Source organism: Pseudorasbora parva, chromosome 1 (assembly GCF_024679245.1).
Source record: "Pseudorasbora parva isolate DD20220531a chromosome 1, ASM2467924v1, whole genome shotgun sequence".
Taxonomy (NCBI): Eukaryota; Metazoa; Chordata; class Actinopteri; order Cypriniformes; family Gobionidae; genus Pseudorasbora; species Pseudorasbora parva.
In genome coordinates, this window is record NC_090172.1 from 61142755 (window position 1) to 61169766 (window position 27012).

At 39.6% G+C, this 27012-nt stretch overlaps 2 protein-coding genes across 3 annotated transcripts in view; one reads left to right on the forward strand and one right to left on the reverse strand.

Annotated features, from left to right (window-relative positions):
• aadat (aminoadipate aminotransferase) overlaps positions 1 to 27012 on the forward strand; it is a 72480-nt gene that overhangs the window by 28565 nt on the left and 16903 nt on the right. Inside the window, exons 1-8 of one of the 2 annotated variants that reach the window (XM_067447150.1) lie at positions 9302 to 9457; positions 10635 to 10722; positions 11854 to 12022; positions 14447 to 14579; positions 18779 to 18853; positions 18964 to 19173; positions 25600 to 25665; positions 25844 to 25926. In XM_067447150.1, coding sequence (XP_067303251.1) covers positions 10656 to 10722; positions 11854 to 12022; positions 14447 to 14579; positions 18779 to 18853; positions 18964 to 19173; positions 25600 to 25665; positions 25844 to 25926 — 803 coding nt within the window. In that variant the 5' untranslated portion in view covers positions 9302 to 9457; positions 10635 to 10655. Of the gene's footprint in view, positions 1 to 9301; positions 9458 to 10634; positions 10723 to 11853; positions 12023 to 14446; positions 14580 to 18778; positions 18854 to 18963; positions 19174 to 25599; positions 25666 to 25843; positions 25927 to 27012 lie in introns of those variants that run through there. The other variant, XM_067447148.1, reaches the window with a different exon arrangement.
• Positions 107 to 9042, reverse strand: ino80b (INO80 complex subunit B). Its single transcript, XM_067447153.1, has 5 exons — positions 8710 to 9042; positions 7792 to 7984; positions 5989 to 6152; positions 5011 to 5183; positions 107 to 1045 (listed from the first exon to the last, which is right to left on the reverse strand). Exons 1-5 carry the CDS (start codon positions 8750 to 8752, stop codon positions 581 to 583), a joined length of 1038 nt encoding a protein of 345 aa, XP_067303254.1. The 5' UTR covers positions 8753 to 9042; the 3' UTR covers positions 107 to 580.

A 27012-nucleotide genomic window follows, 5' to 3' on the forward strand; every position in this document is an offset into this window, starting at 1 on the left:
TTCGTATGTGTGTGTGTTTTTTACTCTCATAGAAATACACCCCATTGACATGCATTATACGAGCAACGGCGGAGTTAGAAATCTTCATTTGTATTCTCCTGAAGAAACAAACACACGTACATCTGATGCCCTGGGGGTAAGCAGATAAACATCACATTCTCATTTTTGGGTGAACTATCCCTTTAAATATTATTATAGTCACATTGAATAAAAAACAAAACAAGAAATTCGGGAAACGCTTCAAATTTGCATTTGATATATTTAAAATTACCAATGAAAACCACAAAATTTCTACATAAGCCAATACATTTTAACCAGTTCCGAGTTGTTTACATATGTCAATGTATAATGAAAGACCAGTAAACATTAGAATATTTATAAATTAACATTAACTGCAGTAAAACATTGTAACTATTGTTAAAAAAATGGACCATAAAGTGTTACGCTTTCATAAATCGCACTTTATGTGGGTTCGAATGCACAAAATAAATACAACTTCAGCATGATTTTACACTGATGATTCGGAGAATTGTATCTGTTGTTCAACATAATTGTGTCGACCTGCTGTTTTGAAGGCGGTCTAAGCGGCTCCCTCCAGCAGAATCAGGTTCTTCTTGTAGCACTCCAGGCTGCACAGGGGCGTCCCGCTTTTGGAGCAGGAGTATTTTTTCAGGTTGGAGCATCCCGAAACCCCGCAGCTGGCCGGTTTAGGAGGAGACGCTGGCTCCGCTGCAGGCTCCGGGACGGGGATCCCCGCGGGGTAGGAAATGGCCGCCCCCTGGCCGTTACTGCTGTACCTCACCATGGGCACCTGGGCCTGTTTCGACTTGCGCTCCCTCATGCTCTTGATCTTGGCCTTGCTGGTCTTGGTCAGTCTCTCGATGGTCTGGTTCTTGTTCTCCTCCGCTTTCTTGGCCGCCTGAAGGCGTCGCTTGCGGGCGCGCTCCTCGCGTTTCTGCATCATCTCGGCCGTCAGCTCCTTCTCTTTGTATCCCATGGGAAGCTCCAGTAATGGCTGGATCTGCTGCTTATGTAAAAGAGCTTTCTGCTCGGACAGAGGAGACACTTTGTCAAGGTACAGTTCACTCAAATACTTTCAAAAGTTACCAATCAACAGCTGTTCCTTTTTTTAACTTAATATTTGGACCCACTTTATATTAGGTGGCCTTAACTGCTATGTACTAACATTTGAATTAATCATTTGATACAATGCACTTATTGTGTACATGTGTGTTTTTACATTGTACTTACATTTTAAAAATACCTGTATGTAATTACATGTGTAATTAATTTCTGTAGTTACATTTGTAATTACACAGTTGGCACTTCCCTTAAACCTAACCCCCTTAAACTGACCCACACCACCACACCTGACCCTAACTCTCCCCTTATCCCACCTCATTATCAGCAAAAGTGCTTTGCAATACAATCTGAACACAGTAAGTACATTGTAGTGTTGTCAAAAATATCGATATTTCGATATATATCGATACTGGAATATCTGAAACGATACGATTCTCAGTTTTTACAGTATCGATATCAGCTGCGCTCTCCTCTCCGACCGTCAGCGAGTTGACACACACCGGCATATTCTCACTCAGCCCGGTTAACCTCTGAGCACGGCGAAGCGGGCGAACGCGCGCTCTGCTGGACTTTTTCCTCATGACCGTGTGTTAGTGTTAGTGTGTGATCGGTCTGAATTTCGCGCGGGATGGCACATAAATTAATTCTACTAATCCCCGCAGATTTCGTGCTCCACATCTGAAGCACACACACATAGCCTACCGTAATAAAGCCGCCTCAGACATGATACAAGTGCAAACATTTGCTTCGTTTTCCAGCTTATTATTGGTCAAATACACTCAAAGAATTATCAGTGCACATCTGGAAGAGTATTAACGTAAACACAGTCGCAAACAGTTCAGGAAGAACGAGTAACAGGAACAGTGTTTAGGATCCATGCGTCCGTTAGTCTTAAAGGGACCGCAGTCATTTGCTGTTCAAACTACAAAAAGACAAACGATCAACTGCTCTTGACTGATCAACTTGTGTAACTTTAATAGTTTCATCTGTACGCTATTGAATTTTTTACAAAGAACATTATCCAATGTTGTTTTAAATGTAATTACTATGCATTTTTTAAATTCAGTTTCTTATCTGAATGTTAGACCTACCTGAAAAAATAAAGCAGTCTGTTTAATTTGTATCTTCTATTCTATTGCATTTATTTGTGCTATTGTTTGTAATCTGTTTATTTGTTCTTATTTTATTACTGTTTACTCGTCTTTTTAAATTCAATTTACCATTCGAAATCAAGCTTTCTTGTGCTGTGTAAGCTATTGCAACACAATTACCCCGTTGTAAAAAATACATTGAGATAGCAAAAATTTGTGAGATAATTTTAATAGTAATTGATCAATTGATCAATAATTGTTCAAATCAAAAAGATGCCCAACCCTAAGGAACATGCTGGCCACATGAATTATTAGTAAAAAATAACAATGAATAATAACAAGTTCTGTTGTCATATTAAGCATCTTATCTTATTTATTTATTTTTTTACTGTGGTATCGATTTAGTATCGATATATCGATATTTTAGTCTGATATCGTATCGAAGTCATAATTTTGGTATCGTGACAACACTAGTACATTGTACTTATTTTTTGATATAAGTACACAGTACTTAAGGCTACCTAATATAAAGTGAGGCCTAATATTTTGTATATCGCTTTAGAGTTTAGATTCTCTGCCCGAGCCCGAACCTGACCCGACCCGCGGGCCGGGGCGGGCCGAGATTTCCCGGCACTATCCTCGGGTCGGGTAGGGCCGGGCCCTTGATCAAGTGTTTGTTTTTTTAATCATTAGCCTACTTTACTAGTCTAATTGGGTGGGCAGAAAGCTATGCTATAATAAGAAATTATATATATTTTTAGCAAAGTAAGAACTAATACAACAACTAAGAAACAAATGTGTAGGCTACAAAGTTGCACAAGTCAGGATTAGTGTAAAAATGCGTGTTAAACTCGCAGCTCGAGCAGTGATGGAGCGCAGCATTATAAACAGAAATGCTCTGTGTCAAGAGCTGCTCGCGTGAACACTGCACTTTGCTTAATTATATATCTTTGAATCACTTCATTTAAAAGTGGTCATTTCAAGCTTTCTATACGCATATTTCTCATGACTGTGAGTCGAGTAGCTGCTGAGTTTCGGTTTATTTATGAGACGCGCGCTCCAGTGCATGAGGAATGAAAGCGATCACTCCCACGACTTCACCTCACGATTATAGTCTGCTATTTGCTTTTTATTTATTAAATCCAGGCAATTGGCCGAAGAAACCTTTTTTAAAATTAAGATACAATTTAAACAAAACGAAATAAATGCTTTCTACAAAACAAAACTTATTAAACTAAATATAACCACCAAAATCATTTCTGACCCACTCGCATCTTTTCACTCATCATAATCAGATGAAATGTAAAAATAATATTATAATATTGAAACATAAATATTAAGGAAAAAACACATTGTTTAATGGCTACAATAAAGTAAGCTACAGATAAATGTCTGAGCTGGATTTGAGCAAACATCAGTTTACCGGTGAGCGGATCATGAGCGCGCCTGCGGATTATTGAGCGGAGTCAAGTCAGCTTTATTTATTTAGCGCTTTTACAATGATGATTGTTTCAAAGCAGCTTCAAAGTGTTAAACAGGAAAATATTGCAACAAAATTTGATTTGGCTGTACAGTCGCTGTGCAGAAAACAGCGATGTTATCAACTCATTTAAGTTTATCAATGTTAGTTTTAGCATGAGTCTCACCAGTCCGCTTCGCTGTGCTTTGCTCATTACAGGCTCGTTCTCATGGTCTGGTTTTAATCGGGCTCGGGCTCATAATTACAGTTAATGTGTCGGGCCGGGCCGGGCTCGGACACAACGTGCACGGGCTCGGGTTGGGTCGGGCTTGATTTTTTGAGCCCGATCTAACCTCTATATCACTTACAGTACTGTTCAAAGGTTTAAGATCGGTACGAATGTGTTTAAAAAAAAAAAACGTTTTTGAAAGAAGTCTCTTCTGCTCAGCAAGGCTGCATTTATTTGATCAAAAATACAAAAAAAATGTCAAAATATTACAATTTAAAATACATTTTCTATTTGAATATATAGAAAATGTGTTTTACTCTTGTGATCAACGCTGAATTTATCATCATTACTCCAGTCTTTAGTGTCACATGATCCTTCAGAAATCATTCTCATGTCAGGATTTGCTGCTTAAGAAACATTTATATTTATCAATGTTGAAAACAGTCGTGCTGCTTCATATTTTTATGGGAAACCGTGCTAGATTTTTTTCAGGATTCTTTGATGAATAGAAAGTTCTTTTGAAATATAAATCTTTTGTAACCAGTGTTGGGTAAAGTTACTTTTAAAAGAAATGCGTTTCGATATTGCGTTACTTCCAAAAAAGTAACTAATTGGGTTTGTTACTTTTTTATGAAAAGTAACGCGTTAACTTTCTTTTACGTTACTTTTTCTGGGTTGGTTTAAAGGATTAGTTCACTTCAAAATGAAAGATGCATAGCGTAAGCGTTTTAAACCGTGAGAGGCTGAATGCTTTCTGTGTAAGTTGAATACGGACAGCGATCTGCCGGAAGATAGATAGATATACTTAAGAACATGTTACATGTGGATATTTTTCTTACACAAACCCATCGATTAGCTCCAGAAGTGTGTGGAGCAGTTATATGATGGATGGATGCACTTTTTTGGGTTTCAAATTTTTGGGCTGCAGTTATAAAGCTTGGATTTGCAGGACATTTTTAATGTAACTAAGATTGTATTCTTGATTTTCCCACACCTAGGATGGCTTGATGGTGAGTAAATCATGGAGTAATTTTCATTTTTGGGTGAACTAACACTTTAAATATGGTCAGAAAAAAAAGTAGGAACCCTGTATTTTGTATGCTAGTTTCTTCCCCATCCCACAGGTCAGATGTGTTTTTATACGGCACCTGTCTGGCCGTGAGCAGAGACTCATCGATCTCTTTCTTCAGCTCTCCATTATCATCCAGCTCTCCCTTCTCCAGCGCGTCCAGCCATCGCTCCTCCTCGTCCATCGGGACGCCCAGCAGCGAGTCCGAGTCCATGTCTGGCAGCGGAGACGGGTCCAGATTACTGTCCTCATCTGGGGAACACAGGCACATTAACACTGCCTGCTTTTTCTCTATATTCGGCTTAAAGGGTTAGTTCACACACAAATTAAAATTCTGCCTCACCCTCATGTCGTTGGACACCCGTCAGACCTCCGTTCATCTTCACACACAGATGAAGATATTAGTGTTGAAATCCAATGGCTCAGAAAGGCCTTCATTGACACCAATGTCATTTCCTCTCTCAAGACCCATAAAGGCACTAAAGACGTCGTTACAAAGCCCATCTCACTACAGCGGCTCTACGATCATTTATGAAGAGACCAGAATAGTTTTTGTGTGCAAGAAAACTAAATAACGACACAAAGATTCGAACCGTTATGAATCAGTGAATCGATTCATGATTCGGATCGAGTGTCAAACTGCTGAAATCATGTGACTTTGGCGATCCGAATCATGAATCGATTCACTGATTCATAGCAGTTCGAAACTTTGTTTTTGAAATCGGCTCATCACTATAAGTCGTTATTTAGAGGGTTTTTTGCGCACAAAAACTATTCTGGTCTCTTCATAAATGATCGTAGAGCCGCTGTAGTGAGATGGGCTTTGTAACGACGTCTTTAGTGCCTTTATGGGTCTTGAGAGAGGAAATGACATCGGTGTCAATGAAGGCCTTTCTGAGCCATCGGATTTCAACACTAATATCTTCATCTGTGTCTGAAGATGAACGGAGGTCTGACGGCTGTCCAACCACATGAGGGTGAGGAATTAATGACAGAATTTACATTTTGGGGTGAACTAACCCTTTATGGTCTTAAATAGTCAAACCCCCCCGCTCACCCAGCCAGGCTCTGTACTGCTCTATAGGAACGCCCTCTGATGGCACGTCATCGTCAGAGTCGTCTTCATCCTCCTCATCCTCACCATCGCCATCTTCATCAGTCTCCACGTTCAGCGGAGACACGGAGCGCAGAGAGTCGGGGATCACTGTGAACGTGGGCACGCTGCACACACACAAACCGCCTGATCAAAACTGAGACAACATTACGCTTCGTGAATTAAACCCGCAACTTTTGCTCACCAGTCCAGATCTTTAGTCTACACTATACTTTACAAATAATCATTTACTTGGCCATTTTGTTCCAAACTATATTAATATTTAAACACAAAAGAAGCTTTTTGTCTATAATTTATTTGTCATTTTTGGGGGGTGAACTGTTTATTGCAAGATTAATGGAAGCCCTGAACGGCCATGGATAAAGAAAAAAAAATTCTGTCTTGTTTTCTTGTCTTCATCTTCTCATGATCTCGAGATAACCAAAGTTGTTTTGTCGTGATCATGACTGAATCCAACAGGTGGCAGTATAGAACCAACTAACTGATGGGGTGCAGTATAGCCCTATCCAAGTGTTATATTGAACACTTTGAAGACCTTTTGTGATCGCTGTAATTTGTGCAGTACTGTGTGAATTAAATAATTAATTTAACTAATGTTAAATGGTTTAATGTGATTAGTTTGCTATAGCAATAGCGTTTGTAGTGATAATAAACTTACTGTTTTATCTCAGTTTGATGTCACTGTATTCTGTTTGCACCTTATTGTGCATCTTTATAATACCATTTTAATCACAAGCCTAAATAACCGTTAGTTTGCCACATTGTGTCACTCACTGTATAGCCTGATGATAAGAAATGGGATTTATAGCCTATGTAAAGATGTGTAGCAGCATATAATTTAATTCAGTGATACTGTGTAGTTGAAACTATTGTATTTTGTACATTTCTTTGTAGCAAACCACACACATATACATATACTCTTCTCAAACAGCATGGATTAAATGTTTGTTTGCTTTTAGAAATATGAAGTATAGCAGCTCTTTTTAACAGAATAGCACGGCTAGAAGGAACGCACATCCGTGTGCATCCTCGTTTCCTTTCCTCGCTCCTTCAGGATGCGAGGGAAAGGCGCGAGGACAAGACGCGAGGACGGAGGAATTGAATCAAGTGAAATGATATATCCTCGCTCCCTTTAACGTCACTTTAAAGCGGCGTCAGTTAATGATGACCCCGCTGGATTTAGTCGGGATTCTTGAACATTAGAGATAACTACTTATATTGTGAGCTTCAGCCTCCACAAACATTTGTCCATATTTTAATAAATATTACCAGTTATTATTAACAACGAATTCCAGTTATTAACTGCTTTTTATTCATTGTATAGTATTAGTTTCTATTTGTTTCTCGATTTGTTTTGTTCATTTTCTTGTGCTTTGATATAATTCTGCCACTGTCAGGTGTTGTTATTTGACAAACATTTGTGTCTTGTACATGTAAACATAATAATAATGATAAATAAACTGTGGCACGATGTAAAGAGGGAGGAGAATTAATGCGTGGGTCACATTTAGTCGATAAAACACTTCCGCAAAGGATACTCCAGTGTATCCTCGCTCATGACTCCTCAGGAAGCTCCTCGCTCCTCCATCCTCTCCTCCTCGCGGTGCAGTTAGAGAATTGAGATCTACAAGATGGCTGAGCTCCATCGGTTTCCAGATCATAGGATGGAGGACGGAGGAGCGAGGAAACGAGGAGGGATATTGAGAAGCACCCTCAGTCTAACTTATTGTTGGTAAGATCACTGACCTCTTGGTTCCCAGAGTTTGACCTCCGAGTTTGATCTTGAGTTTGAGTTGCGGAGGTTTGAGCACCAGCATCCCCGAGTCCGACTCCAGAGCTTCAGAAGAGAAACTGTGTCCGTCATCCCGATGGTGCTTCTTCTTGTGCTTCTTGTGCTTTTTGTGTTTCTTCTTGTGGAGGTTATAATCATCCCCGTTTCCTGAAGAACAAACATCAACCAACCGCACAGTTCTGATGACATTTAGTTGATTACGCAGAAATAAATTAATATACACTCATAGTTGTGTATGTAAAGGAAAAGTTCACCCAAAAATTAAAATGACCCCATCCTTTACTGACCCTTAAGCCATCCTAGGTGTATATGACTTTCTTCTTTCAGTTTAACACAATCAGAATTGTATTAAAAAAATATCCTGGCTCTTCAAGCTTTATAATGGGAGTGTATGGTACATGAGATTTTGAAGCCCAAAAAAGTGCATCCATCCATTGTAAAAGTGCTCAACATGGCTCCTGGGGGTTGGTAACGAGCAACCCCGTTAATAAAGGCCTCCTGAAGCAAAGCCATGCTTTTGAAAGACAAATATACATTTAATATCCCACTGGAGCCATACTGAGTACTTTTATAATGGATGGATGCACTTTTTTGGGCTAAAAAAATTCTCGTCTCCCATTCACTCCCATTATAAAGCTAGGAAGAGCCAGGATATTTAAACAAATATTTATAACTCTGACTGTGTTTGGCTGAAAGCAGAATGGCATATACACCTAGGATGACTTGAAGGTGAGCAAATCATGGGCTAATTTTAATTGTTGAGTGAACTATACCTTTAATTAACATGTTTTAATCCTCAAGAAGACACGTGGCTAAAAAAAACACTCAGTTATGATACTCTCTCCTCTACAAGAGCATTAAATGAGACTTACCAGCGAGAAATCTGGGGTGAATCATTTCTTTTCTTTTCCCCATGGACACGTAAAATGAGTTTGTGCTTAATTAATCAGCACAATAATCATACTGGATACATATGGCTCTATTCGTCCAATTGCAGACCAAATTAACGCAAACGAGCAACTTTTTGTGCAAACTATCCGTTAATTCTGTTCAATAAACTAAATCGCTGAAAGAATACCTCCGGTATTAAAACGAAAAATCAACTATAGAAATGTAGCTAAGCCTTTCGTAGACATCCTTTCTCCCTTAGCATTCTAGCATTGTGTTTACAAATGCAATGCGCTTCCTAGTGGCAAAGCATTGTGGGTAATGTAGTTCGCTTGTTCACCGCTGCTTAGGTTGTTTCTTCATATCGTCACAAATTTACTCTGTTGCAAGAAAGTAGATGTGATTTGTATTATTATTACTATTATGTGTAGGCAGCAAAATTGTCCTGTTTTAAATCTTGGCTGTTTGCCTTCGGTTTAACGGACAATGGCGATGTCATATGCTATCTGTTACTTTTCTCAACTCATCTTAGACAAAGCCAATCACAGTCGTTTGTGATTAACTGGTGTTCCTGTTCGCTAACAGGAAGAACAAATGTTTGGACCTTTCCAAAATCCCCATACTACTACTTTGGCCACTTAAAATTAACTACTATTTGGGACAGTGTCTCAAAGTAAACTACACGGACCAGAAAGCCTTGCGGGAGACGGTCAGCGGTACGGGAAGTTACGGGTCAGTAATGTGCTTTAAAGGTTACGCTTGTAGATTGTAAAATGTGCGTCGTTTTACAAAGCTTAAAGTGTTGATGATTCGTATTGTGTGTTTATTTGTATGACTGATGATTGTGTTGACGTGCACGCGATTTATTTTGCGTGCCATGTATGTTTCATGGAGTTGAATTTCCAGCATGTTAGTAACTTAAATCATGTTTTCCATAAATATATTTTAAGATTTTAACCCAGCTAGGAGTGAATTTAAAATGCACCTTGTTAAACCTGTTGCACAAGAAATCGATTGCATCTTAAATTTCGTAATCCAAAATGGGATCAGCATGCATTGTTTAATACACAAAAGGCAGATTTATGTTTATTTTCCTTGTAGGTTATGCTTTTTTTGATGCACAATAAAGCGCTTTATTTTTCTATTTATGGTAAGTTTATGTATATGTGCATCATTCAAATTTTTTCTCTATATCATAATTTGGAACCAGTTAGGTTTGGTTTTATTAAAGCTCCACTGTGTGATATTTTCCCCCATCTAGCGGTGTAAAGGTATATGACCATCCAGTGAATAATAGTTTCTGTTCCTCTCAGAACAGCTTCTGTTCCTCGGCATTCGAACCCCTCACCCGTATGTGTTTTCAACGGCATATTATAAACTTACGAGAATACTTTATTACTTGAAAGAAGTAAATATACATTAATGAGCACATATATTTTTGAAAGAACTACGTGTTTTTAGCTAAGAGTAAACAAAAAAAGTTACACCGTAGCTTTAATGGACTCTTCAGATGTCTAAATGATTACATTGATAGATCAGTTTCTTCTAAGGTTGTCAAATCAGTAAATCACGATGAGTTGCATTTAACATTACAGTTTGTGGTTAAATGTGTGTGTATATTATTATTATATATATATATATATATATATATATATATATATATATATATATATATATATATATATATATATATATATATATATATAATCACACATAAGCACAAACTTTTATGTTAAATGCAATTCATCATGATTAATCATATGACAGTTTATAATCTCAGTCTATCCAGTTAAATGTGGATACTCCCATTAGAAGTCCCATTAGGAAGGCTTGCAAATTATGATGGAAACAAACTGTTTATTACAGATGCGCACAAATTAAAATCACTTGTCTGTTTAACTGTTCTCAGGGCCTCCATCCCATCAGAAGCATGAATTACGCTCGCTTTCTGACAGCTGTGAGCGCAGCAAGAAAACCATCGGCTATTCGCTTACTGAGTGAGTCTGAGTTTTATTATTATAATACTGTTTATTGAAATGAACCGCCTGACTGAGATGATCTTAAAAGGCACTTAATGTTCAGTAATATTAAGGATTTGACGGCTCTGACTCTATTAGATGAGGACAAAACTTAAAGGGTTAGTTCACTCAAAAATCAAATGTATGTCATTAACTCCTCCCCCTAATGTCGTTCCTCACCCGTAAGACCTCCGTTCATCTTCAGACACGGATGAAGATATTTTATATTTAGTCTGAGAGCGAATGCAAGTGTATGCACACTATACTGTCCATGTCCAGAAAGGGAATAAAAACATCACAGTAGTCCATATGGGACATCAGTTAGTTCATTAGAGTCTCTTGAAGCAGCGAAAATACATTTGAGTCCAAAAATATCAAAAACTACGACTTCATTCAGCATTGACTTCTCTTCTGCATTTGTGTTCAATCATCAAATAAAGATTCAAAAGGTTATGAATTAGCGCATTGATTCATGATTCGGATCACTAATGTCACGTGATTTCAGCAGTTTGACCCGCGATCCGAATCATGAATCAATCCGCTGATTCATAACCGTTTGAATCTTTATTTGGGGATTGAACACAAATGCAGAAGAGAAGACAATGCTGAATAAAGTCGTAGTTTTTGTTATTTTTGGACCCAAATGTATTTTCGATGCTTCAAGAGACTCTAATGAACTAACTGATGTCCCATATGGACTACTCTGATGATGTTTTTATTCCCTTTCTGGACATGGACAGTATAGTGTGCATACACTTGCATACGCTCTCAGAGTAAATATAAAATATCTTAAACTGTGTGTGAAGATGAACGGAGGTCTTACGGGTGAGGAACGACATTAGGGGGAGGAGTTAATGACATACATTTCATTTTGGGGTGAACTAACCCTTTCAGCTGACTGTCAGACAATGTCTCCCGTAGAATAGAACTGCAGTATTGAACTGAACTGAGTTGAGCTGAATAATGACACTGTTGTCTCCTGTAGAGCTGCTTCACAGCAGAATGTGTCTCATATCTGATGAATCCTCTGTACTGTATAAAGTGTTATATAAAGAAAGATGACTTGCCCTAATAGACCGTGCCTCATTTATGTTGTGATTATTGCCCCAGCTGAGCTGCAGCAGCGATCTCCTCCGTCTCTGATCTCTCTGGCCGGAGGAGCTCCCAATCCCAACACCTTCCCCTTCCAGTCGGCCACCATTAAAGTAAAGGGAGGAGATGATGTGGTGTTGGATGAGACGCTGATGAAGAGGGCGCTGCAGTACTCCGGCTCATCTGGGTATCAAACATACACTATTGCTCAGTGTAATCTGTATTATATAATCCAATTGCAAGGTTACAGTTACTTGTTTTTTGGATTACATTATTGGGGGCTCGTCCGGGATTTGACCTCTCACAACCCATACATTATTCAAACAAATATTTATATGTTTTGTCTTTTAAATTTTGTCTTTCTAAAAAGGCCTACCCTTTAGATATAGTCAAACCAAAAAGACACCAGAAATAATGTTTCGCTAGTGTGTGCAGGACACTATAGTTCATTTCTGTAAGTGAGGAGAGCATGTTTTATACCCAAATATTCTTCTTCCAGTCGACTACTAGTAAAATTGATAAACATTTGGGAGCAAAATGAATCAGACACTTTGACCTGAGCATGTTTTGCTGAAGTGTTTTTTCTTTAATTGCTAATGTGACCTTTGACACCACATGCTGGAGACAATGAAGCATTGCTTGGTCATTTAACTAAATTGTTACTTAAATTTAACAGCTGATTGGCTGATTGTAATCCATTACATCCCTTTCTGTCAAAGTTATCTTACACAGTTCTGACACAGTTTAACTCTGAGCTCTTGTCATGCTATAGTGAATAAACTGTGATAATGTGAGAAAATGTTGTAAATTTTGGTTTGACTGTACGTTTGGAAAGTTTTCCAGTTACTTCATGAGCCCCGGTTTGGAAAACCCTTATGCAGTGTTTAAATGCAATCCAAGTTTTTGATAACAAAGATTTGATTGTATTTTTTTATTTTTTTATATCAATATGGCATACGATAAGCGTATTTAAATGGATATTTAAATACTATTTATCGTATTAGGAATGTCATAATTAATGCATGCGTTTAATGAAAAATCGATAGCACTTTAAAATAATTAAATGCAAATAGCCAAATAAAGTACTGAAGCATGTGAAACATTCATTAATTAAAGGAACACTCCACTTTAAAAAAAAAAAAGGCTAATTTTCCAGTCCCATTAGAGTTAAACAGTTGAGTTTTAGGGTTTTTGAATCCATTCAGCCGATCTCTGTATCTGGCGGTAGCACTTTTACCATAGCTTAGCATACATCATTGAATCGGATTAGACCATTAGCATCGCGCTCAAATAAAATGACCAAAGACTTAATTTTTTCGAAGATAATATTTTTCCTATTTAAAACTTGACTATTCTGTAGTTACATCATGTTTTAAGACCAATGGAAAAAGAGAAGTTTTGATTTTTAGACCGATTATTGATAGGAACTATTCTCTCATTCCTGCGTAATAATCAGGGAACTTTGCTGCCGTACTATGGGTGAAGCGGCGCAGTGATATTACGCAGAAAATAGTTCCTAGCTATATCGGTCAAAAAAAACAATCGCAACTTCATTTTCCGTTGGTCTTGGTACATGATGTAACCATAGACAGTAAAAGAAATGGACAGAGCGTTCCCATCAGAGTCACTCACTTCCTGATGGCGGAGCGAACTGCGCAGGCTCAGACTGAGCTTGAGGACGTAGATGTGACGTGAGCCTCCTGTCTGATAGCTGCAGGTCTTCTAGTAGTTGTGGAAAGTGAAAGCTGAATCACGTTGTTTAAATATTTTCTCCCGTTGCTTTTGGCTCACTATCGGCTTCTCCCCATTCTTCTCCCTTGACTTTATCAGACTTTATGTCTCCACGTCCCCCCGACTGTCTCATAGACAGTTAAAGATTGCCTGCGAGCGTCTCCTCAGGTCTATACGGTAATTCCTCAGCTGTGCGACAGAGTCGCATTGGTTATGACGCAATCGTTAGCCTATTTTTACAAAAACGGCTTCTGCGGGGCGATAGTGTAAGATACAAGGTAATGGAGCCTTTTATGCATTGTCGTGTTTCTTTAGAAATAAACAATGGACAAATGGAGTCTTTAAACGCCTCTGATGTAAAGTTATTCACTGTCAAAGTGATGCCAAAATGAATGGGATGCTAACAGCAGGTGATGGCTTGGTTAGCAATGGCCGCCCCTAAGGGTGGAACGCTTTCCGAGTGCTAGATTACCCCCTTGGATGTAACTACAGAAGAGTCAAGTTTGAATAGGAAAATATAGTGAAAGTCTTTGGTCATTTTTGAGCGCGATACTAATGATCTAATCCGATTCCATGATGTATGATAAGCTATGCTAAAAGTGCTACTGCCAGATACAGAGATCGGCTGAATGGATTCAAAAACGGTAAAACTCAACCGTTTAACTCTAAGCGGCTTAGAAAATGAGCCTATTTTCCAAAAAAGTGGAGTGTTCCTTTAACATAGTTTACGTGACACCGTTAGATGATCTTAGAAGTCGGGAGTTTATGTTTACATTACACCAAAATGTCAATGTGTAAGCACTGCTATTGTTTTATTGGCGTGTGTGTGTGTGTGTGTGTGTCTGTGTTTGTGTGTGTGTGTGTGTGTGTGCGCTCGTAGTATTCCAGAGCTGCTCTCATGGATGAAGGATCTTCAGAAAAGCCTCCACAATCCTCCCACCGCCGGCTTCAGCCCAGAGAGAGGACAGATGGAGATGTGTGTCACCACCGGCAGTCAGGAGGGCCTCTGCAAAGTATGCCCACCTCACACACACCACCGCCATCCTGCATGATGTTATCTGGGCCTAATCAGACAGATAGTGAGCTTTTTACAGTGCTATTCATGATCAATAATAATAAGGTCAGGGTTATTATAGTTAACTAAGCCTTCCTTCAATTCCCAGGGATCAGCAAGAACTGATAAACGTGTACCTTGAATGCAATGTAAATAGCTTTGGATAAAAGTTTCTGCTAAATATGTAAATGTAAATAAAACTGTTAAAAACTGTTTTATTCCTTGAAATTAAATTAATGTTAACAAGATAAAATTAGATATACATATACAAACACCCATCAGGCATAACATTATGACCTAATATGTTATTGGTCCCCCTTTTGCTGACCCGTCGAGGCTCCACTAGACCCCTGAAGGTGTGCTGTGGTATCTGGCACCAAGATTATAGCAGCAGATCCTTTAAGTCCTGTAAGTTGCAATGTTGGTGCTTTCTACGTGGCAACCTCCCGCGATCTCTCTTGAAGTCAATACGGAAGTAATGTAAACTGCAGTTCATCGACTGGCCACTAGAGCGGCTCCAGAAGGAGCAGAATCTCATTGAGCCTCATGTTAAAATGCCCAACTTTACAGCAGAAAAAAACGTTTACATTCTGGTACAAATTGTGGTTTTGGCTTATAAGGCTAATTTTGACCTTCATGACAACTGTGAGGGGGGTGAATTTTTTTTTTTTTAACCCATTCGTTTACATTATATAAAGCCTTAAAGTTCTACATAATTAAGGGGCGTGGTTACTTTGATTGACAGGTGGATAGCCATTTATCCGCCGTCTATAGTCATTGCCTAAACTCCGCCCACATCCTGCCTATTTGCCCATTTTCTGTTATCTGGGCGTGATAAATACTTTTGATAGAGACTGACCACTGCAGACCGTGAACAGCCCACAAGAGCTGCAGTTTTGGAGATGCTCTGACCCAGTCGCCATCACAATTTGGCCCTTGTCAAACTCGCTCTAATCCTTACGCTTGCCATTTTTCCTGCTTCTAACACATCAACTTTGAGGACAAAATTACTTCATTACTACTTCATTACTGATCATTACTTCATTACATTTAATCTACATCTTACTACTCATGCACTTCCACCTCCTCTACCAGTTAGTTTCAGACGAAACCTGCGTTCTCTTTCTCCCTCTCACCTCTCCTCCGTTGTGTCATCCTCTCTTCCGTCACCCACACAATTCTCCTCTATGGATGTCAACACTGCAACAGACACTTTATGTTCCACTTTAACCTCTCTTGTCTAGATACTATCTGCCCTCTGTCTTCTAGGCCAGCTCGCGCTACTCCCTCTAACCTTTGGTTATCTGATGTTCTTCGTGAACACCGGACCAAACTTAGGGCAGCAGAGAGAAAATGACGCAAATCAAACGAACCATCTGACCTGAGTAAGTACCAATCTCTGCTCATTTCCTTCTCACAGGACGTCCATACAGCTAAATCCGCATATTTCCACAACAAAATCAACAGCACCTCAGACTCACGCACACTTTTCAGAGCTTTCACCTCTCTGCTCTATCCCCCTCCACCATCTCCCACCACCTCTCTTTCTGCAGACGATCTTGCTAATTTTTTCACAGAAAAAACCACACTCATCAGCAGTCAGTTCACACCTCCACACACACACACTTTTGAATCAGCCACATCCACAGCCAAACATCTTCTCTCCTCCTTCTCTACACTCACTGAGGACAAAGTATCTAAGCTTCTCCTCTCCAGCCATCCCACTACCTGCCCTCTAGATCCCATCCCCTCACATCTCCTACAAGCCATCTCCCCTACACTCTTACCAGCACTCACACACATCATCAACACATCTCTCTCCACCGGCATCTTCCCCACCACATTCAAGCAGGCTCGGGTAACCCCACTGCTTAAAAAACCCACATTAGACACATCACTTGTAGAGAACTACAGACCTGTTTCTCTCCTACCATTCATTGCGAAAACACTTGAAAGAGTTGTGTTCAACCAGGTCTCATCTTTCCTCTCACAGACTAATCAACTGGACGTAAACCAGTCAGGCTTCAAAAAGGGCCACTCAACTGAGACGGCATTACTGTCAGTTACTGAAGCCCTGCGGCTGGCTAAAGCTGCTTCCAAATCATCAGTCCTCATCCTCCTTGATCTGTCTGCTGCCTTTGACACTGTGAATCATCAGATTCTTCTGTCCACCCTCTCATCTCTGGGCATCACAGGGACTCCTCTCCACTGGTTTGAGTCCTATCTCACAGGTAGGTCTTTTAAGGTTGCCTGGAGAGGAGAGGTATCCAAAACACATCAACTGACCACGGGGGTTCCTCAGGGCTCAGTGCTTGGACCTCTTCTCCATTTACACTACATCATTGGGACCCATCATTCAGGCACATGGCCTCTCATATCATTGCTATGCTGATGACACACAGCTCTACCTCTCATTTCAACCAGATGATCCCACAGTAGCTGCACGAATCTCAAACTGTCTGGCGGACATCTCGGCATGGATGAAAAAACATCACCTGCAGCTCAATCTAGCAAAGACTGAGCTGCTTGTTTTCCCTGCTAACCCCACCATACAACACGATTTTACCATCCAGCTAGGTTCATCTTTGATTACTCCTTCAGGGTCGGTCAGAAATCTTGGAGTAATCTTTGATGACCAGCTGTCCTTCAAAGACCACATCTCGAAGACGGCTCGGTCATGCAGGTTTGCGTTGCACAACATCAGGAAAATCAGACCGTTCCTTACGGAGCATGCAACACAGCTTCTTGTCCAAGCCCTGGTCATTTCTAGACTTGACTATTGCAATGCGCTTCTGGCTGGACTTCCATCTTGTGCAATCAAACCGCTGCAAATGATCCAGAACGCTGCGGCGCGTCTTGTATTCAATGAGCCCAAAAGGGCTCATGTCACACCTCTATTCATCTCTCTGCATTGGCTACCACTCGCTGCCCGGATCAATTTCAAAGCTCTGACTCTTGCTAATGGATCTTCCACAAGCTCAGCACCCGCATACTTCGACTCACTCCTACGAGTCTACACCCCCACCAGAAGCCTTCGCTCCGCTAATGAGAGGAGGCTTGTGGTACCATCACAGATGGCATGAAATCCCTCTCTAGAACTTTTTCTTTCATTGTTCCGGGTTGGTGGAACGACCTTCCGTCCTCCATACGCACAACAGAATCACTCGCTTCATTCAAAAGACAGGTAAAAACTCATCTCTTCCACGAGCACTTAATCTTACATTAAAAAAAAAACCTCTTTCCCTCTCTATTTCTCCTTTCTTCTTCCCTTTTCTGGTTTTTGCTACTCTGAGTAGTGTACAAATCTTGGTATTTAGGGCACTTTTTGTGTTTCGTTGCCTCTTCTTGACCGATCACTTCCTGTTCTCCTGAGTTGTAAGTCGCTTTGGATAAAAGCGTCTGCTAAATGCATAAATGTAAATGTAAATGTAAAATGTTCACTTGCTGCCTAATATATCCCACCCACTAACAGGAGCCGTGATGAAGAGATCATCAGTGTTGTTCACTTCACCTGTCAGTAGTCATAATGTTATGCCTGATCTGTATATATATATATATATATATATATATATATATATATTTACAGATCTTTATATTTAAAATATAAAGCTGAAATAAAAACACATAAAAAAAATGTATAGGCAATGTCTAAAAAAAAAAAGTCAAAAATACCCAACCAAATTACTAAAACTTAACAATTAATTAAAAATGAAAATGGAAAATATAAGCTAATTTAAACTATAATGACACTAAATGAACTGTCCATAATAAATGCTCTCATTGTGATAGTCACTCTAATCCTGATGTTTGCAAACTGAGAATTATGCTTGATATTATTAGTGATATGCATATTGGAGTATGTGCCATAATCAAGGATAAAAGCTGTGAAGATGTCTGGCACATTATAACGGTGAAAAAAGACGACAACAAAAAGAAAACAGCAAACATTTCGGTCTCAACATGACCTTTTTTAGTGCCAAATTAGGTCATGTTGTGACTGAAACGTTTGCTGTTCGTGTGGTTTCTATCTCACAGTCGCTCTTTTTTTTTTTTTCATCCTTATACGGAGTGGGCCTAGTTGTGTCATCATGGTTTGGGGCTTTTTGGAGAGATTATGGTGATTTCTATATAATAATGTTCCTTTGTTCTGTTCATCAGATATTTGAGATGCTTGTCAATCCTGGAGACAACGTCCTCCTTGATGCTCCCACTTACTCAGGAACGCTGGCAGCCGTAAGGACAAATGGAGCCCATTCCCCATCATCCCTGTTTTACCTGTGATCTCTCTTGAGCGTTGAGGAGAGTGTTTACATGCTAGTTATTGCCAACTATTTCATCAACAGCTGCAGCCGCTGGGCTGCCAGATCCTGAATGTGCGAAGCGATCAGCACGGCATGATCCCAGAAGACCTCAGGAGTGTCCTGTCGCGCTGGGACCCGGATGAGGCGCAGAAGCCCGGCTGTACCGCACCCAGAGTCCTGTACACCATCCCCAACGGAGGCAATCCCACAGGAGCGTCCATGACTTATGAGAGGAAACAGGAAATCTATGAAGTAAGCCGTGTTTGTTTCCTCAACGATTTATGATTTAGAGCAGTGGTTTCTAAAACCTGTCCTGGAGACCCCTCACAGCTGCACATTTTGTATGTCTTCCTCATTGAGACCTAGTTCAAGTCTTGCAGTCTCTAATAATGAGCTAATGAGTTGAATCAGGTGTGTCTGATGAGGGAGACATGCTAAATGTGCAGTGGTTGGGGGTCCCCAGGACAGGTTTGCGAACCACTGATTTATGAGTGTGTTTATGTGCTCTTTTTCTCATGTGTTATGCACAATAATTAAAGTGTAATTGTTAACGACAGTTAAAAAACTAGTAAAAAATAATGTTTGGTGAATTGAAATAGTTAGAATAGAAATAAAAACAAACACAAAAAAAATCACAAAAATAAATAGAAAAGTAAAACGTACATTCATTGCAAAACAACTGAAACTTAAAGACATGTCTTAAAGATCTTTTGACATGTTTTATTAGTACAATGACCTCTGACGCTGCGTTCACACCAAATGCGAATTGTGTTCAAATTGCGTCTACCTCGTCTAGTTTGACGCGTGAACATTTTGAATCCATTCGCGTGTACGCAGCTAATTGGACGCGCATAGAAATCGAGCATTTGAAGCGAAATAGACGCGTATTAAAGGCGCTCCTGGTGAAATATATTAAAGGGGGGGTGAAATGCTGTTTCATGCATACTGATCTTTTTACACTGTTAAAGACTTGGAATCCCATACTAAACATAGACAAAGTTTCAAAAGTTAAGGTGGACGTTTGATGGGAGTATTTCTTTGTCAAAAATACTACTTCCGGTTAGTCATAAGTTTCGGCAAGTTTTTTGCGATCATGCGTCCCCTTTGACGTTAATGGGGGCGGAATTTCCTTGTATGGGCCTTACGGACAATTCTACCGGAAGCGCGTGAGAGAGAGAGAGGGAGAGAGCGAAAGTAACAGGCTACGCCCATCAAAGCGCTGGCTCGTAGGCTGCGCTGCACAGGTGATGTGACTTCAAGAAATTAACTATGTCACCAAAAAAGTGCGTTTTTGGTTGCCAGACCAAGACAGTCCTGCACAGATTCCCCAAAAACCCCGCGTTAAGGCAACAGTGGATGTAATTAGCTTTTCCGGATCAGCAACTGAGTTGCGCAAAGGTTTATGTCTGTTCACTGCATTTCGGTGCCGACTGTTTCATAAACAAGGCCCAGCTCGATGCCGGATTTTCCGATCGCCTAATGCTGAAGGATGGAGCAGTCCCAACGATAAAGGTCCCAACGTTAGAACCGCAGGCGGTGAGTTAGGCCGGAGACACACTGCAAGCGTGGCGTTTCTGTTGTGTGTCATCCGCGGTGCGGCTGCGCAGCGTTTTCTCTGTCTTTGCACACCAGAAGCGTGTCTGACGCGGCGCCTCTGCTGCTGCTGGGAAGCCCTATACTTCATGTTAAATATAAATATATTGCCTATTGATACAGCAAAGACAACGTCGGCAGTAGCCTATTGACCACATATCTATGGTATTGACGGCAAAATAGGCTACAGAATATTTCGTTCTGTATTGACAGGTTTAATATTTCAAAATCGATAATTATGTTGTTTTTTATTATTACAAGTAGGCCTATATCTGCATTTATGTGAACCTAAAGACTTTCAAACATGAAAATGTCATTTATTAATATGTATTCGTGTCAAAATGGCATATAAACATATTTTCCTATGCTATTTTGCCTAGAAACGCTTCCAACACGCTCGCGTGTCGCGTGAAAAATGGGCGTCTCTTCTATTTGAAGCATGCACGCGTTTTCAACGCAAGGTTAGCGCTTGCATACTGCCTGCGTCAGCCGCGCGGCTCACGCGCGGTCCGAGCCGCGCGGCTGACGCAGGCAGTATGCAAGCGCTAACCGGTTAACATGGGAGCCGAAATAAAAACGGACACGCCACGCAGCCGAGACGCTCACGGCACGCTTGCAGTGTGTCCCCAGCCTTAGACTGATTCAAATGTCTGTGTTTTTGCCTATGCTCATCAAGTAGCCCAAACATGATCACGTATAGTTAATTGATCAATGGAGCATGCGATGTGTAGTGCGTGTACATTTGTTTAGCTGGCCACTATATGTGTAACTTTATGTTTGTGTATTGTAAAAGCACTCCAAACAACAATACACAAAGAGGGGGGAAATATGTTGAACTAAATAAGCGCGTTTCTTCATTCAAATGCGCTACTATTCCGTGTCTTTCTATGTAAACACTAACTAATCCTGCTGTGCAAAACCAGTCCGCTTACTACAATTGTCTACACAAACCACGCTTAAACACACACACACACACACACACACGTGCACAACTGCACTTCCCACATGTACACCTTCAAAGACAAAAATACGACGATATAATTCAAGTATAAATATGTAAATAACACAAGCCGCTAAGCATATTATATAGTTAGTGTATAACTTGTACCACATACAGACGTCCTGCTCTAGTCGTTTTTGCTGCTGCTCCTGTTCAACTGCAGCCTCTGGGTCTGATTCCGGATCATAGATGTATGGCTGTATCTGATTAAAAGCCATATTTTTATTTTGAATAAAGTTTTTTCCCGCTGTTAGGGATGACACAGCTTTACGGCGCACTCGACTCAAACACACAGCGCGCTGCTGCACACGTCATTATTTAGCTCCGCTCACACGATACGCCCCCACCCGCTCGGCTTTTTCGGAAAGACTCGGAATAGCGCATCTTTCTTATATAATTATAAAAAAAATAAAGACTTTTCGGAGATATGCAGGATGCAATGCTACTCTATAGGTACTCAAGATTGACATGACACTGACTGAAACTGAGTGTTTCACCCCCCCTTTAAACATTAACAGCCACACATGTGGTTCAGCCAACGCACTTCCTGGATTATCTTCACTGCATGTATATTTAAATATAATATAAAGTTATGAAACTTCACTTTGCCCTCAATCAAAATGATTTTTGTACATTTGTACAACAAAACTTTCTTTTGATAGGGAATCTAGTTTACTTAATACCCTTTAGTAAGAGATTGTTTTGTTTGTTATTTTGGCCTTGCCCTCTCCTGATGATTTGGTTATTTAAGTCTGTTGTTTGTTTCTGTTCTTTATGTTGATATTGGATTTATGTTAACCCCTTTAATAAAACAACGGTTAACTAGATTCTTGTTCTAATCTTTTGTATGATTGGTAGTAAAAAGCTTGGGGAACCTTTTTACAAGAAACCTCAAGTGTAATAAGAGGAAACGATCTGGGATAGTGGACGAGGAGACTCCTCAACGTTTATTTATTTATTCATTTATTTGTAATTTCTAATAATTCTTTTGTTACTCCCTCCATAAACCCTTAGACGAAGGTTGGGACGTAACAGTAGGCAACAATAGAATAATTGGACCAATGATCCCATTAGATCTACACAAGACGAAGTATATGTCATGTTTAACCTCTACATAGACATCCGAGCCAGCGGCAAACACCAGAAGGACTGGCCGAGGAAAGGCTGCTCTCCCTGGAGTTAGGAGCGCCGAGCGCCCGGAGATCGCAAGAGTGTTCTTTTTAAATAGGCACTGTCTTTATAGGTAAACCACATATTTTAGCTTTAAACAACTACATTATCAACTGAAAAGCATTAAAACTACATTTAGTGACAAAATATCAGTATTTCTTAAAGGACAACTCCGGTGAGAAATGACCCTAGGGGTAATTAACAGATGGTTACTGAGTAGATCGTTCTCTGGGAATCTGTTTTCATGAAATCGAATGTAAAGAGTTTTATCTTTAAAAACAGATTAGCTTATAACACTAGTCTATGGGGCACACAGTAGTGAAATTAAATCACTAGTTAATACCACTAACAAGGCTCAAAATAGCCTCACACTAACACGGTAGCATAATGAGGGTCCCTACATGCAAACCGAAGCATTGAGAACTTTGTAAGAGTACAAACAGTTTAATAAGAAGATAATTTATAAACACAGTCCCTGAAGCCCCGTTCACACCGCCAGCGATTTTGTCACTGCATGTCGCCAGCGCCAGAGATTCATGTCGCTAGTGGGCGTTCCCACTACGGGTTGCATATAAACGTCATTAAATATATTTGTACTATAGTACCGTTTTTATTACTAGTGTTTTGCAGAACAGAGCAAGTTATTAGAATACATACACACTGTACTGTAATGGCTAGACCATATTGCATGCAGTTTAGTCAAAACTTACTTTATTTCCCCACAATCCCAGACACTTTTTTCCATGCATCATTTTTTTAAATGTGTCTCTGTATGTAGGCTACATAGAGACATATTATAAAGAACAGGGGGCTTGCTAAAAGCTAATATCAACAACTCCTCCGGACACCGCAGTAGCAGCAGTAAAGCAGACGGATCACGTGCACTCCACTGACTTCACTCCTATTGGTTGTCGCTCGCGAAAATCGCTTCTCGTTTGCATAAAGTTGAAATTTCTGAACTTTTGTCGCGCGTCTCGTGTCGCTTGACACGCCCACATTCTGTCGCCAACGGTCACTGTCGCTCGTGTCGCCGGAAGTCGCCAGCGCTCCATTGAAATGAATGGGATCATGTCGCTTTGTCGCTGCGTGTCGCTGGCGGTGTGAACGGGGCTTTACGCGTTCACGGACAGGCGCCGTCTTGGCAAACCGTCTCGACTCATCGAGCCACGAGCGCTCTGCTAAGTGATGAACTGTGACTTGGAATCTCATATGGTCCGTTGTTTCCGGAAGAAAACACTGAATGCAACAGAGAAAATAAATAAATAAAAATAAAAATGCCCATGTTATTACATTTCACAAACTTAATTCCTATCGACCAGCTCACTAAGAACAGCGCTTGTGGATCGATTCATCGAGACTGTTTTCCAAGATGATGCCTGTCCGCGAACGCGTAACGTACTGTCTTTATAAAGTATCTTCTTATTAAACTGTTTGTACACTTACAAAGTTCTCAATGCTTCGGTTTGCATGTAGGGACCCTCATTATGCTACCGTGTTAGTGTGAGGCTGTTTTGAGCCTTGTTAGTGGTATTAACTAGCGATTTAATTTTACCACCCTGTGTCTACCCTGTGCCCCATAGACAAGCATTATAAGCTAATCTGTTTTTAGAGATAAAACTCTTTACATTTGATTTTCATGAAAACGCATCCCAGAGAACGATCTACTCGGTAACCATCTGTTAATTACCCCTAGGGTCATTTCTCACCGGAGTTGTCCTTTAAATTATATGCAGGGTTTATCATGTCACTTTACCACGTGACAGCAGCAGGCTCCTTATTGGTTAATGCGGCACGAATTGACGCCAAAGTTCAAATTTTTCAACTCTGGCGTAGACGCGAATTCGCTTCAAACGCGTGAATGCACAAAAAGCACCACTCGCGCAAGACGCTCAATTCTCTTTAAATATGCGTTATTTGCGCGAACTGGACGCGCGAATAAGGCGGAATCACGTCCATCGTGCCACGCGAAACGCGTCTATCGCGTTGCAGGACCTCCAGATGCGCTTCAACGCACCTTTTCATTTACTTAACATGGAAATCATTCACCCCAGACGCTCTATTCGCGTTTGGTGTGAACGTACCTTAACAATGAGCTAATGAGTTGAATCAGGTGTGTCTGATGAGGGAGACATGCTAAATGTGCAGTGGTTGGGGGTTCTCAGTCAGAATTGCAACTTTATATCTCAGAATTCTGACTTTATAACTTGCAATTGTGAGAAAAAGTCGCAACTACTCTTTTTATTTTTTTATTTAGTGGCGGAAATGGGCTTCAGAACTCAAATCTTGCTAGTGTAAAAACAGCTTTTATTTTATCTATTTATTTAGTTTAACGCAAACCCTGGATTTGTACATAGTTAGCTGTGGTTGCACATGAGGACCACGTTTAACCTTGCAATAAATTAAAAATAAATCATATAAAACAAAATAAAAACAGCTTTTATTGGGGCCAAGCTCTGAAAATGACTCGTTTTGTATTTTGTCACATTATGACATCATAGTGCAGAATATCAGCGGCCACTTTTACATCATCGCATCTTTGGCCCCGCCCACTGACGACTAAAAATAACATCACCTTCTAAAGGATCCTAAAAAAAGCCCTTTATGTCTAAATTTGGACAATTTTTAATGTAAAAATCATACTAACATTGTGCACCACAGGAAACATAAAATAATGCCATTCATGGCCCCTTTAAACCAAAATTAAAATGGAAACTGAATATAATAAACCTAATTCAAAATATTAACATGTGCTTTACTAGTATATACATGTATTATTATTATTATATAATGTTAAAACACGCTATTCCAGCATCATATGGAGAGACAACTGTTAGTTTGTTGTTTAGTTGCTCTGAGCGTGTCAAAAGTGTGTTCTCAATCAATCACTGTATTGTCATTGTGTTGTTGATTTGCAGCTTGCCAGGATTTATGATTTGCTTATCATCGAGGATGACCCGTATTATTTCCTGCAGTTCCAGAAAGTGAGTTCCTGTGGTTTGTGTCTCTTCGCAGCATCTGTTTGTATTGCGTGACTGATCAGCAGAAGTGTTGGTCGTTCACTGCCCTCTCTGATAGCCTCTGTATTGCTGCGGAGATAAGATAAGGCTCATTACGAGCGGGTGTAATGTCAACACTGGGCTCTGTTCTTCTGTCATCCAGCCGTGGGCGCCAACATTTCTCTCTATGGACGTAGACGGCCGCGTCCTCCGCACCGACTCCTTCTCCAAGATCCTGTCCTCGGGGTGGGTCTGCTGAATGCGTGCCAATGGCCCGATTCACTGGGACTGAAGTGCTTTTGTCACGAGACCGCTGTCAGGCTCATGATATTGAGTCCAGATCAAACATGTCTTCCTCAGGGAGTCAGATAAGTACGGCGACATCGAGATAAACTGCAGGCGACAGCATTTAGTTTTTTTTTGTAAGGTCCGTTTAATTGTGTATTATGGTGTTACCATCTGAGATCTGACCTATTTTGCTGCAAATTATTTGCATTTTCATGTACCAGCCAAGTAATTAATATTCAAATTATTTATTATTGCATAGCTTACTGTAACTATTAGTTGATCCATAAACATAGTAACAAAATAGTGTTATAATTTTGCTATTTATCAGATGTTTATTAGTTATTTATAGATGATAATTTTGTATATGCATATATATATATATATATATATATATATATATATATATATATATATATATACACACACACACACATACATTGCACACACACGTAATGCATTTTATTTATAAAGCACTTTACATTTTAAAGAAAATCTCAAAGTGCTACAAAGGGAGGAAAAATAAGATAAATCAGTTAGAGCAATTAAGAATTAAGTTAACATCAACACAAAAATGTAAACAAAGCAATTTAAACATCGAAAGACTTTCTAAACAGTTACATTTTTAGTCCCTTTTTAAAAGCATCATAATTATTAAATTGAATTTATTTAAATTATGTATTAAAATAATCAATGTACATATAATTTCATAAAATGTTCATATATATATATATATATATATATATATAAATAAACATTGTATATATATAATTTAAGTATATTAAATATTTATATATTTCATATTAAATTTATTTATAAATTGTTTGTATATAAATATAATTACATAGCATTTAATTCAATAGTGGTAATGTAGTACTTTATATATATATCGTATGTATATGTGTGTGTGTGTGTTTTATCTAATTATTTTAAATATATTTATCAATACATTATTACTGGTGGTGGTTGAGGAGAGACCCCTGACATGATTGTGAAGCGCTTTGGGTGTACAGTAGTACATATGAAAGTGCTATATAAATTTCTCAT